The sequence below is a fragment of the Olea europaea genome, chromosome 18, assembly GCF_002742605.1.
Source record: "Olea europaea var. sylvestris chromosome 18, O_europaea_v1, whole genome shotgun sequence".
In the NCBI taxonomy this organism is placed as follows: Eukaryota; Viridiplantae; Streptophyta; class Magnoliopsida; order Lamiales; family Oleaceae; genus Olea; species Olea europaea.
Window position 1 is genome coordinate 25359644 of NC_036254.1, and position 13879 is coordinate 25373522.

General features: G+C 28.4%; 1 protein-coding gene and 1 long non-coding RNA gene across 2 annotated transcripts in view; both read right to left on the reverse strand.

Annotated features, from left to right (window-relative positions):
- Positions 1-9121: 9121 nt before the first annotated feature.
- On the reverse strand, positions 9122-12173 carry LOC111366540. The gene is made up of 3 exons (XR_002697682.1): positions 12068-12173; positions 10968-11315; positions 9122-9268 (listed from the first exon to the last, which is right to left on the reverse strand). It is a non-coding gene; the product is annotated as an uncharacterized LOC111366540 (long non-coding RNA).
- A 1466-nt stretch (positions 12174-13639) lies between these two features.
- The window catches only part of LOC111366916, a 5593-nt gene continuing 5353 nt past the window's right edge, over positions 13640-13879 (reverse strand). Inside the window, exons 6-7 of the mRNA XM_022987598.1 lie at positions 13749-13865; positions 13640-13650 (exon numbers count right to left, since the gene is read on the reverse strand). Coding sequence (XP_022843366.1) covers positions 13640-13650; positions 13749-13865 — 128 coding nt within the window. The remainder of the gene's footprint in view (positions 13651-13748; positions 13866-13879) is intronic.

Below are 13879 nucleotides of genomic sequence, written 5' to 3' on the forward strand. Positions count from 1 at the left end.
GATAAATATGGACGGAAAAAATATTCATTTTGACAGATATCTGTGACAATTTTTCGTCTGTATAAACGTATTTTCTCAGTTGAAACTGCTTCTAATGGATATTCGAAAATGAAGCATTTAATGTATTTGAGAAGAAGAACTCCAGAGTTTGGCCTACAGAAAAAATAGTTTGAAGTTATTTTATAGTAATGCTATAAATGTAAAATAAAATTGAATAGAAAAATAAATATTAAAGTAAATTGTTGAGATACTTACCCATTATTTTGACAAGGTAGATACGGTATGATTTCCAATTTCATACGTTTATTTCTATGTTTTCGTAAATTTGGCTTCCCGAAGAAAATGTCGGTAGCTATTAATAATGATTGTACTACATCCAAAACTGGGGCTGCACGTAACTTGATTGCATCTGGTGTATGAATGTTGTGGCTGCAATCATATACTTGAAATTTCCACTTTTCAAAATCAACAAGAAAAATAAACCAACTGTTGCCTGGATATGCGACTGGAATCAATAAATAGTTGTATGTTATCCAGAGTCGAGCAAATGTAGGTAATTCTCCTTTTGTGTATTGCTCTAATGCTTGGAAATTATTCACAGAAGCGGTTGCTTCTTGTTTGATCGTTGTGTACCAATGAACACATTCATTCTCGAATCGAAAGTCCATGATTGCATATTCTTTGGAAACCGGGGAAGATGTATCATGAATGAGTCTTCGCAACAGCTTTAATTCTATATCAATATGCTAGTAAAAAAAATTTAAATTAGCTATATTAATAACGAAGTAAAATTAATTAAGATTGCTAAAGTTGACTTACCACAATATTTATATCTTTAATTTGATTTATTATATTTATCAGCGAATGTCTTGCGTATTGATTGCCAATTTCATCTTTCCAGTATGCACTATATAAGAAAAAATGAAATTGTTATTAAATAAGTAAAATACAAAATAGAATATTTAAGTTAACGAAGTTAAATTTAATATCTTACTCTGATGGATTTTCTGATATCCATTCTCTAATATTTTTGTATTTGTCGATGTTATAATCTTCTAAAGTATTCGTTGCCGTTGGTGATGGTGATGGAGATTGTGTCTCTTTTTGCTTACCTTTTTTTTCTTTTGTTGATCTTTCGACGTGTTCTGCATGTTCAGATGTTGAAGGCATTTCAAATTCAGCTTGATTTGTTGGAGGGGCAAATCATGTTGTACAGAGGCTACAATTGATTCCATATGTGATTTCCGGTTGGTTAACTGATTCTGCATATTTCGATTTTGTTCATCAATGTAAGACTTCATTAAACCAAAACTGGTATCCACATAAGAATGCATGTCAGATTGTATGCCCTGAAAATGTTCCTGTTGATTTTTTTGCTGCACTTCAAAAAATTGTTTTTGATTGTCAAGAAGTGTCTGACAGAGAGTTTGTTGATTTTCAAGAATCGTATGATACTGAGCTGCTTACTTTGTTGCTTCTTGAATCATCTGTGTTTTCAAGCTGTCGTAGAAACCAAAGACATCTTGTCTATGTACATTGAACATCTGTTCCATATTTTGTTTAGTTACATAGTCTGAAGTACCGGAAGAAGTAGATTTAACTCTATTTGAACTGTGTACAGTTGTTTCTTGTGGATGTATGTTATATGCTCGAATTTGTTCTGTTGTATTTTCCAATTCACCATTGACAATGATGTCTAATGTACAATGTTGGTTGTCAATTGGCAGTGAAAGAGTTGTATACCAGAATGTTTCCAATTCTGCTTCAGTAGGACTTAATGTTGCAATTACTGTAATCTATAATGGTAATATTGTAATAAAATATCAGACGTATTCTCTAAAATTTATTTATAAAGAATAAAACATATATTTAATTGTATACTGAAATGAACATACCTCTTCAGTAGCTAAAAATTCTTTAATAACATTTTTCGCTAATATCATTTGAGGCTGCCATTTATGCATTTGTGGACATTTTAAACTTGTACGGATACGGTGACCAAATTGTCGTCCAATTTTAGGAAAAATTTCGTATATCCAATACTGAAATATAAGTAAAAAGGAATATTAACGTTTTTACATGATTAAATTATATCGAATAGGGAATAAATGTAAGAAAAATACCTGGAATACAAGTGGATAACCATGCAATGAATATTTACATTCTGCTTGGTTATTTTGTTGCATTCTTCGTATTCTTTCAAGCTGTGATTCTTGTAATGAATGTAATAGAACAAAATATGCCTTACGTCCCCATGGATACGTAAGAAATTCATCAAGCTGTTCAACCATTCCAAGAGTTCTGTAATCGATGTGTCTTCCAGTTGGTTTTAAAATACATTCGACAAACATAACTAATTCCAACTTAAATTTATCTTCTCAATCTTCACATATATGAAATACTTCAAAAAGTCTTATCATAGTTATTCGTTTTGAACCATCGAAGTATTCATCTCTAAGTCGAGTATTACTAAAATTTAGATCAACAGTAGGTTCATGACATGGCAATCTAGTTATGAGACAAAATTCTTGTAGGCCAAAACGAGCTACACGATCGTCTAGTTGTACCCAAACTTTGTTATTTTTACCACAGTTTATAAGTCTCATTATGAACTCATGTGTTAACTTGCTGCTAAATTTGTCGTTTTGCTTCTTATTCATATTTCCACAAATGAATCCATGGAATGGACTGCACAATAAAGAGACTCGATCATCTGCATTTATAAGTTCTACAAAATCTTTAAAATATTGATGATTTGCAAATTGAGTAATTGTAGCAGAGAACCATTGATTTAGAGGTAATATGTATTCTAGTGACATCTGCAAAAAGTAATAAAAAAACTGTTTAGTAGTCAACAAATTTATTCATATACTAATTTAACATAATTTTTTAGAAACTGGCTAATTTTGTTCATGATGATGAATAAATTTTAGAAACTGCAACTTCATGAAAAAAAAAAATTAGTATTATATCTATACTATTTGAACCATTGTGTTTTGTGTTTGATGTGAAACTGTATATATATATTGTGATGGAAAGGATAATTGGTTACAATTGTATGAAACTTTATGATATTTTTACAGTTTCATATTAGAAATATGATAGTACAATATATAAATCGAAACAACATCATTTGAACTATGATTGATATGTAGTTTGAATAAATAAAATTTGTTAACTTTAATATTTATGCAATATATTTAAAGAAAAAATTATACGAAAGTTAAAATAAATCAAATGATAGTTAATAACTATATGTGTATAAAAATAGAAAAACAAAAATTTTGATTAAGTTCATTATGTTCACCTTTAGATAAAATGAATTTATATGTATAATTTAAATAAATAAAAATGAAGATATGTATGTTTGTGAAAGGGTTTTTAATTAAAAAAAATAATGGTATAATGTAATTGAGAATTATAGTAATTAAAAAATTAATTAATTAAAAGAAAATTTTGTTCATGTTAATAGATAATTGAATTTTTTACATTAGACGTGGTAGTTGATCGTAGAAAAGAAATTATATTAAATGTGTTAAATTTGTATTTTTTTGAAGTACTAAATTCGAGAAACTAAATTTGTATTTTTTTGTGAAAGGGTTTTTAATAAAAAAAATTATGGTATAATGTAATTGAGAATTATAGTAATTAAAAAATCAATTAAGTAAAAGAAACATTTTTTGATGTTAATAGATAATTGAAATTTTTTACATTAGACGTGGTAGTTGATCGAAGAAAATAAATTATATTAAATGTGTTAAATTTGTATTTTTTTGAAGTACTAAATTCGAGAAATTAAATGTTATAATTAAAAGATTAAAAATAAATATTTAACAAGGAATGTTAAAATATATTTACCCCTCGCATTTTATTTTATTCTTGAATATGGAAATTTGATATTAAAATTCTAAATATAAAAAATGTATTTTTGAGTCGAATTTAGGAAAAGAATATTATTATTTAATGAAAGTAAAATTTTATTCTTGAATATGGAAATTTGATATTAAAATTCTAAATATAAAAAATGTATTTTTGAGTCGAATTTTGGAAAAGAATATAATTATTTAATGAAATTAAAAGTGTTACGAAAAATTTTAAGATGACTGGTTATATAATAATTTGTATTTATTGTAAAATATTTTTAATTTTATAAATAATGAAAGATGAGTTTTATATTATAATTTGTATTTATTATAAAATGTTTTTAATTTTATAAATAATAAATTTTTGGGTATAATGTATTTTTTTTTTATTGTAACGTTTTGGAGACACTCCGCGCAGAGTGGAGTGTTCCCAAAGGAACACTCCGTGCTGCGCGGAGTGATCTCTCGCGCAGCGCGGAACATAAAGGCGCCAAGATCACCCCGCGCAGCCCAAAGTGATCTATGCGCAGTCCAGAGCGTGGTCACTCCGAGCAGCTTGGAGTGATTCTGTCGAAAGAGTCGTGCTTTCTAAATTCAAAATTTTCATGTTCTTCGAGATATTAACAAATTTGAGATTCAGTAAATGTTCTTCGAGATATTAACAAACTTGAGGTTCAGTAAGAGGAGTTGTTCAACAGCTAGTGATAGATTCAATATTTTTTGGCCAAATGAAAATGATTGAGATTTGCATGAATAAGTTTTAGGTTTCATTTTAGCTTTGATATTCATATTATTGAAGAATCTGTTGGCTGATGAATTTGTATCCAAAATATTCTTTGAATTCCTCTACATTTTTTCTTATCCCAAGACATGGTGGAAGTGATGGATTGCGGTTAGTAAATGTGGATAGGTAGGTTTGGATAGTAGTTTGAATGTGGGTAGATAGATGTTGTTAACTACAATGTGGGTAGTTGAAATGTACAAATGTTTCATTTACTATTTATTTTTTTTCTCATTTTTTATTTTAATTAGAGAGAATATTTTAATTTTTTTTTGTTGGTGTTTTTTACTTATGAATTATTTTCTGTTTGTTCTGGATTTTGTAAAATCGTATTTTTTTTCTTTTATTTATATATGTAGAAGAGAGAGTTTGCATGAAAAGTAAAATTATATGTAATTGCTGATGTAAGTTTATGAAAATATTTATTGAATGAAATAATTGACGGTATAAATTAAAAAATTTGTTTAAAAGTTCATTTAAAAGCGAGGTAAGTAGACTTTGTTGAATAATTACAAAATGAAAAATGTGAGTTTATTGAACTTATGTTTTAAGATATGTAAAATTGAAGAGGAAACTATGTTTAAGTAATAGATAAATTGAAATATGTATTTAAAAAGGATATTTTTTATTCATAGTAAAATGATAGGATATAAGTGGTTAAACTGTTGAAGGTAATACGTATCTTGTTGGGAATTATCATGTTACATAATTCTTTCTATGTGAAATCATTTAGATCAATGAAACTAATTCTTCCTTTATCATATGTTATAATTATTAAGTTTATAAAAAAAGAAAATACTTTATCGTAACATAGTGTTTTCTTGATGAATTAAATATTTATATTTTAAAAGAAAGCAGAGGTGAATTTAGTTTTTTCCAAGCATGCAATTAAAAGAAAATGAATAAATTTATATTTTTTTTATTTTGTTAAATTATTTAGTTTTTTTAAATAAAAGAGAGAGTTTGCACAAAGAGTACAGTTATATAAACGATATAATTAATTACCAATTAACTATATAAACGAAACAGTTTGTTTAAAAGATTATTTAAAAGCTAGGTAAACTTTATTGGAACAAAGAAAAAAAGAAATTAATTTAAAAAATTAGAAAATGGAAAATGCAAGTATATTGAACTTGTGTTTTGATTACGTATTCGATTAAGCGAAATTGAGGAGGAGATAATATTTAACTAATAGATAAAGTAAAATATATGTATTTTACACAACTATTCTTTATCGATAGCAAAAGAAGTTTTAACTATTCTTTATTGATAGCAAAAGAAGTTTTATATATTAGTGTCAACCACGGGTCGAGTACAATTCTGTGATTTCACAGTATTTACATTTTTAACAACAAAAACATACCAAAATATCTAAAGCAACCTGTTCTATTTAGAAACCAAAATCATATAACTGAATCTAAGACTCATTATTCTACTAGAGATTTATAGATTATAGGTTGCTTGTAGAATCATAGAAGTGTCTACTGTTAGATTGTATATTATCCCAAAACAAAACGAACGTGAGTTGAGGTTTTATCCAGAGCTAAGGACATCAGCATCTTCAACGTGTTTATCAGTCTTCATTTTCTTCTTGGAACGAGTTTCGATTTTTTGGTCTCGAGTTTGAAAGAGAGCCCTCTTTGCATTTGGTGCAAGCACTTCGTTGGCGTTTGTAGAATCTTGATTATCTGTCATGCACATCTTCTCTTTACTTTTCGTAGATGTTTTGTTTGAACTATCATCAGTTGTTACAAGAGAAGAATCCAATTCTATGATTGTACTTGAAGAATCAATGTCAGTTGTTGTTGAAAAGTTGAATATGAAGATAATTTCATATCGGTCTTCAGGTGGATTTTGGCTTCTTAGTGTTACTTTTAGGTAAAAAAGCCGTTCTTCTTCGTTGTTAGTTCTTATGAGATCTTTTAGTTGTGTATCCATGTCCTGAAATATTAAAATTATACTCATTTAATATGATGAAGTAAATGCAAATAATTATTAAAAATTTAGTAGTATTTGGAGTTAACCTTTTCAAAATGGTTCATAATTTGGACGGCATTTGCTTCCAATAAAGTTTCTGCGGTTTCTCCTATTATGGTTGCATCCAAGCCTCCAGAGTTGTCTTCAATATGTACTAAAGCAGTTACCCTATATAGAGAAGTTAATTAAATTACATAGTAAGTTTTGTTAAATGAAGTGTTATTTTTAATAAATTTTTTCTTTGTTTGTTTCAATCCTGCATAAATAAAGCAAACAATGAAATGTGAGATTTACTACCGATATTTATAAAGTTAGAAAAATAGAAGAAATTTGTTAGTTCTATTCGATAACCATTCTTTGTAGTCTATGACAGCTACAATTACAGGATTAATGAAAAAAGTGCTGTTCACTTTTGTAGAGAGCGTAAGTCCTAAAAAAATAAAAAATTTCAATCATAAAGTTAGTGTTCATTTTACTTAAAATATAAATGTAAAGAAAATATTTTTTTTATTCTGTTTACCGTTGTACGAAGAAACTTTTAAATTAGTCACCCAAATGATTGGTTTGCTTCCAATGTTATCTATTATAGTAACGCACTCATTTTCAACAAAAGTATCCCACATCGTTAATATGATCGTCTGGAAAGACTTATCTATCAGCACAACATCTTGAAGACAGGCTTGTGTGCCAAACTGGGTCTGGATAATTCTTTTTTGACGAACTTCTATAACGACGCCTATAACACCTGCAAAAAAGAAGTTGTGTTGATATCATATTTTGTATATGATAAAATGAATATAAATAGAACGATTAAAAAATGTTAACTAAATTTATATTGGCTATAAGTTAATGTGTTTGTGATCATACTTATCTCTTCATTACTATCCATGTATCGTTCAAGTTTGTTGAATGTTGTGAGTTCATATCTCGAGAAGAGAAGGTTTAAATTATCCTCCTTAAATTCTTCTATCTTTGTCTTTACTGTTATGGTCCAAACTTTGTCTTCAAGCGAGCATTTGAACTCATTTCTGTTGTCTTTTACAGTTGCATTTGATAACATGTATGTTTTCCCTAGTGTTAGCTCATCTGCAAGGGCTGTAATATTTGTATCATAGATTATGGTAGTAACTTTGTTACCCTGTTCAAATGTAAAAATGAGTTCTATATAAATATATTACGAAAACAAATATTTAGAATAGAAATAAGAAGATATATATTTACCTCTAAATCCATTAAGAGAAGGTTTTGGTAGCGGCTAATGTTATTTCGAGCAATTTTAGGGGCTTGTTTTCCTGCAACTATGATTTTTGCAGTCCAATTCTTCTCAAAAGTGGAAATCTGTGGGATAAGTTTATAAAATGCGGCCATTCTTGATATCCTATGATTATGTGAAGAAGAAATTATTACACAAATAGTTACAGTTGTTAATATTACGTTAAATTTATCGTAAAAAAATGATATCAATTTTTTTAATTCTAAAAGTTTTTTATGAAATAATCTAACGTTCTTCTTTTGGATTAATAAAAGATAGTTATAGTAAAACGATAGTAACATGTAAAACTTACCAATAAGAAAACGAAAACGGAGTTTTTAAACTTTTGCAGTTGTAGTTGAAGAGTATGATGTTTACGATACTGTTGTAGAATTTTGATGCTGAAGGGGAAAGTAAAAGTAACATAAAATTATTTAGTCGAAAGCAGATATTAATAGATAGAACATGAGTAGAAGAATCTTTGTTTTAATATCCAACCATACACTTGGTCTGTAAAATATCTTTTTGTATGAATGAGAATTAAAGTGAAAGAAAAAGTTAATGATGGTTTATATGAAAAAGTTTTGGGTGGAAAGTTGGCACTATTTTTTTTCATTTGTATAATATCTATTTCACGTGTGTGTGTGTGTGTGTGTGTGTGTATAATTAATGATGGTTTATACGTTTAAAAGTTGTGCGTGGAAAGTAACGTACTATTTTTTTTCATTTGTAAAATATCTATTTCATGTAGATATATACTTAGAATTGAAAAGGCTTTTATAAAAAGTTGGTAGTTTTCTGTGTTAGTTTTTTACTGGTTCACGTGTTGATTTTGAAAAATATTACTTTATAATTTGCTAAAATTTAATACATTATGTTAGATTTACAAATTGGAAGAAGGATTGTTAATACATATGTTTCAAATACGAGTGCTTCATGCATAATACATTTAGTAAGTAACTTTATTTATTCCCTTTATTTATTAAGTAATTTTATCTATTCACGAACTTGTGGGGAGCTTAACTTATATTATCATAGGTGTTATCAGGTTAAATGTTATTATCGTTGTTGTTTGTCTTTTTTTCTTTATTTTCTGTTGGATTTATGTATTTTGAAAAACTATTGTGTTCACTTATTACATTAGTAAGAAGAAAATTCAATTTATGGTCGAAAAATGTATGAATTGTATGAAAAACATTAGTTTTTAATTAAGTGAAAGAGTAAATAGAAAACTTCAAACCCAGGACGTTGGAAAATATAATAAAGGATACTAAGGTTGAACCATCATTTATTATAAACAAAAATTTGTATTTCAGGTACTTGAATACATCACCATGGATGTACTTCCCCTTAGTTTCCTCTTCATCATCAGCTAACTTCTCATTGTCGGTTTACCTTACCACAAAAAAGACGATAAATAGATTAGATATAGGACGTCCAACGTTCATGCATTAATTGCCATAATGCATTCATTTAGGAAGGACCAGAGTTAAAATAACATAGACAAAAGGATGCAAAAAGTCAAAAAGTACATATTTGATATAATTGACTGAATTTCTTATCTAAAGTTATGTTAACTGAAGACATGAACGAATGAAGATAGCAGATTTTATCCCTTGTTTGCGACAACATCAAGCATGACATGAAGATTATATGAAACGTAAAGCAGTCCAAACTATTATAGAAAAGAGTTAGAAGATATTTAGAAAATTTATATGTATGGTTTAATATCTATTGCAATAATCAACTTCTTATTTGTCAAAGAATATAAGTCATTTCTAACCTGAAGAAACCTAGAAAGGTAAAAAAATGTCAATGCTGAATTAGATATAATAGTGACAAGGCAAGGCGAAAATTAGCCAAATTGATCTTCACACATACTAAACCAGCGATCACTAAATTTCACTAATACTCTGTCTAATATTCTACAAATAATAAATTGAAATTACATAACATTTCAAAGAGAAATGCCGTACGCGAATTATACTTACAAATGTTTCAATTCCTATAGATTATTTTGAATTAATTTCAACAATTCAGAAGAAGAAGAAGAAGAGAAATTAGGGCTAGCTAATGTTTTTTTTTTTAAGGTGGAATTATGAATTAAAGTTTTCGGTAGCAGATTGTTTTTGGCTAGAGAAGAATATATATCGTATAAAAAAAATTATTAGACCCTTAGTATAAGAATTACTTTGCCAGATGGATTTGGAGATACGATGGAAAACACTTAAAATGCTTCCTAGATGAACAGTAGACGTAAGATTCCATTTTTTTAAAAAGTAGGAATGTAAAGAATAAGCATCTTGAAAATTTATCTTTTCATATGTTCATCATTTGATTAATAAAAATTGAAAATATCATATACTAAGAAACATAACAATATAGCATAATGCAAGGAAACATATCATCATATAATTCAATCCAAATTCCATCTTTGCATATTTATCAGCATTGAAAGTGAATATATTTTCGACCATGTAAGATTAATCGTCTTTAGATATAGGATGACTGTAATCCTACTCTGAAAAAATAACATTGTTAGTTAGAATTTAGATTAATAATAAAATTAGTAAAAAATTTTTATTAAGTTTCCCATAAAATCAATTCATGCATTGATAAAGAAATATGTAATGTATATATAATAAAAATAGTTGCTCACAAAATTTTTTGTTCACCGAACAAAGTTAGATGATTAAATAGGAAAGCGTTAATGTACACACACCAGTTTTGTATATTCTATCAAGAAGAATAATGTTAAATTCACTCAAATATTTCCTAACGTTGCACGAAGTAAAGGGAAAGCATAAAATGTTCATTAAATTCTAAAAGAGCATCAAACCATCTCTATGTAAAACTTAATTAGAACAAGGAATATTATTGGACTATCGAAATTAAAAGAAACTTATGTATTATTGATCTTATTGTATAAAATCAACAAAATTCAAATATATAACATTAACATATTTTTAGTTCAAGATGATTTGTTGAAATTGAACATTTCATGATTCACTTGCATAAATGAGATTTATTGACCAATTGAAACATAGTTTAAACAAAAGGGAAAAATATAAAATATGATTAGATTGTAACGTACCAAGTAGGTCATGACATTGCCAAGAGTTGGGTTTTATGGTCAAATTTATGAAAACACCTTGCCCCATAACTACCACAAGCATTGCATGGCTCTGATTTATCTAAGCTTCAGTTGTAAGCTTCTGTACCAAGTTCTCACCTATTTTCATATTCCCAAATTTTACAATTTGATTTCCAAGCTGTAAGCCATCTGCTGCTGCTAAAGATCCTTTTGTAATTTCATCAACCATTGCGAAAGGTCTGCTAGAGCGAACAACTACCCCCATGTCCATACTATTATTACCTCCAGCAACAGGATTGCTAAAAGACGTAGGTGTGCTTAAATTAACACCATGTTGAGCATTTAATCCTGCAACCACACCTAGAGAAATTAAGATAATGCTTTAAGTAGCTTGCATAAAGTAGTGTATTAGATTAATTCATTATAAAAGCAAAAAATCAGATTATAAATAGCTGATGACAAAGTCATAAATCGTATTTTACACATCATTTGTAAGCAATTAAAGTGCAATTCCGTTAGTGTACAAGTGGAACCAGCAAGAAGCAGAAGCAGCAAAATGATTTCAATAAACTATGAGCTTCAAAAGGAAAATCAAGCATTAGTCTTCCTATTGATAGAATTACAGTAGCATAAAACTGTCCAAGAATCAGAACGTATGATGCACAAAGGGCAGACAAATTATATTTAAGACTTAAATTTAGGGAACTTATAATATTCGTAGAGAAACTAATGTTTAACAAATCTATCTCACAAACTAATTGACATCAATTAGATTATTAAAAGAAAATCAAAAGGATTAGAAATCCAGTTGAATCAATCAAGATTTAGAACACCATAACAAATCAACATAATTGAATTAAATCCTCATCAACAACTCAAAAGGTTTCCGAAAACTAAACTAAAAAAGAAAATTATTGGCTACAACGTTCTTCCTCTTCTTTTTCGTTATTAATATGTGCTTCTTTATCAAATAAGTTTGACAGCCTTCGATTCTTCTGCCATTTACTACAGTGACCATCGTCGTCCTATACTCTTCATTATCACCTTCCTCCACTAACTCGAAAAGAAAAAAAGAAGAAGAAGAAGAGCTAGGCCCTTACCGTAAACAAAAGTTGAATAATAGAAAAAGCCTCCTTCTTCCATTGTCAAGAACATAGACAGTGTATTTCAAGTGTACCTCAAATGGATCTCTCCTTCAGCCGTCGGGTTGCAAAATCTAAAAGTTTGAGAACAAGGGCAAGAGTTTTGAGAAAGCAAGCCAGAGTTTTGTTTAGGGTTAAGAAAGGAGATTCTGTTTCATTTATTCAAAAAAAATGTGAACTGTAGAAAAAACGGTTGTGGAACAGTGGGTGTAAACGGCTGTGATATAAATGAACAGTAATATAAACCCCCTCTTTTAAGAGGTAGTAGAAATAGTATTAATTACATATATCTTAAATGTGAAAGACTGTAAAATATATGAGGGGAAACAACTTGAAGTTGATAATAAGGGAATCTGAAATTGAGTTTCCATAAAATCCATAATTATACTAATTTTTTTTTTTTTTTTTTTGACAAAGTTGAACATTGTAATAATTGGCATAAGAGCACATTTTAACTGATGGAAGAATATTTATGTGACAATGTGAAACTCTTAAGGGTAAATATATTTTAAAAATAGAGAAATTACTTTTTATTTTGAAATTTTACTAAAGTAAATTAGTTATCGATCTGGCAAACTGTTAAACTAACACTAAAAAATTTGAATCATACCTTTTGCAAACGCAGGTTGTAATTGAAGCTGTCATTAGTGATTCTATTATACACATGTAGCAAAGAATTAAAAAGAACTTTTCATTCCCGATAATGAAACCTGTGAAATTTTTTTATAGCAAATGCAAAGAATGAAAAAAATAGTAACGACATAATTTTTCATGTATTTAAAATTGAGGAAACTATTGTACGAGAACATATTATAAAAATTTCTCAAAGATAAAAAATATACCTGTTCAAACATTTTAGGTATATGAATGTATAAACGAAAGAATTTCCTTGTACACAACATTTTTAGTACATGTATTATGTGAGTTGTCCATGCTTGACGGTTTCAATAAAACTTTTAGAGATGTGCTCGTTGTTGCTCTTGATAATGCTACATATAGCTGACCATGGCAGAAAACTGGTTCTGGAAGATATAGACCGACAAAATCAAGTGTTTGACCTTGTGCTTTATTTATTGTCATTGCAAAACACAGTCTAATTGGAAATTGAGTTCTCTTAAATTGAATTGAGTTTCGATCACTTTGAAGAGGTATAAAAGGGATCATTGGTAAGAAAACATATTTCCCACAATACTCACCAGTTGTAATTTCAACAAGAATTACGTTTTTCTCAAATTTTCGACAAGTAAGGCGTGTTCCATTGCATAATCCTTCGGAAGGATTAATATTCCGTAATAACATTACAGGACAATTTACCTTAAGTTTCAATTCATGCGGTGGAATACCATTTGGTGTCAAAGTATTCAAGAAATCTTCGTGCAAGCTTTGTTCTGATTTGTCAATTGCTTCATCAAAACTATAGTATGTGGAAAAATCACCGGGAATTTGTTCGAGTAAAATCTTGTTATTATATAATCAACACATTCATTCGTAGGTGTAAGAATAACTCTATTTATCATATTATGTAAATTGTCAACATATGCCTGTATATTTGGAAAAACATGATGTATCAAAATTTTTAAAGATGTGATTTCATCTTCAAATGGTAGAATTATACTATTCGGAAGCATAATGCACTTACAAGTATGTTCTTCTTTTGTTCCATTTCCAATTCTGAGTAAGTAAGTGCAGAACATAGGATCTGATTTTGCCCTCATATTCTCAACCAATGGTAAACGTAAATAGGAAGGCCATAGGTCTGAAAAGACCAAG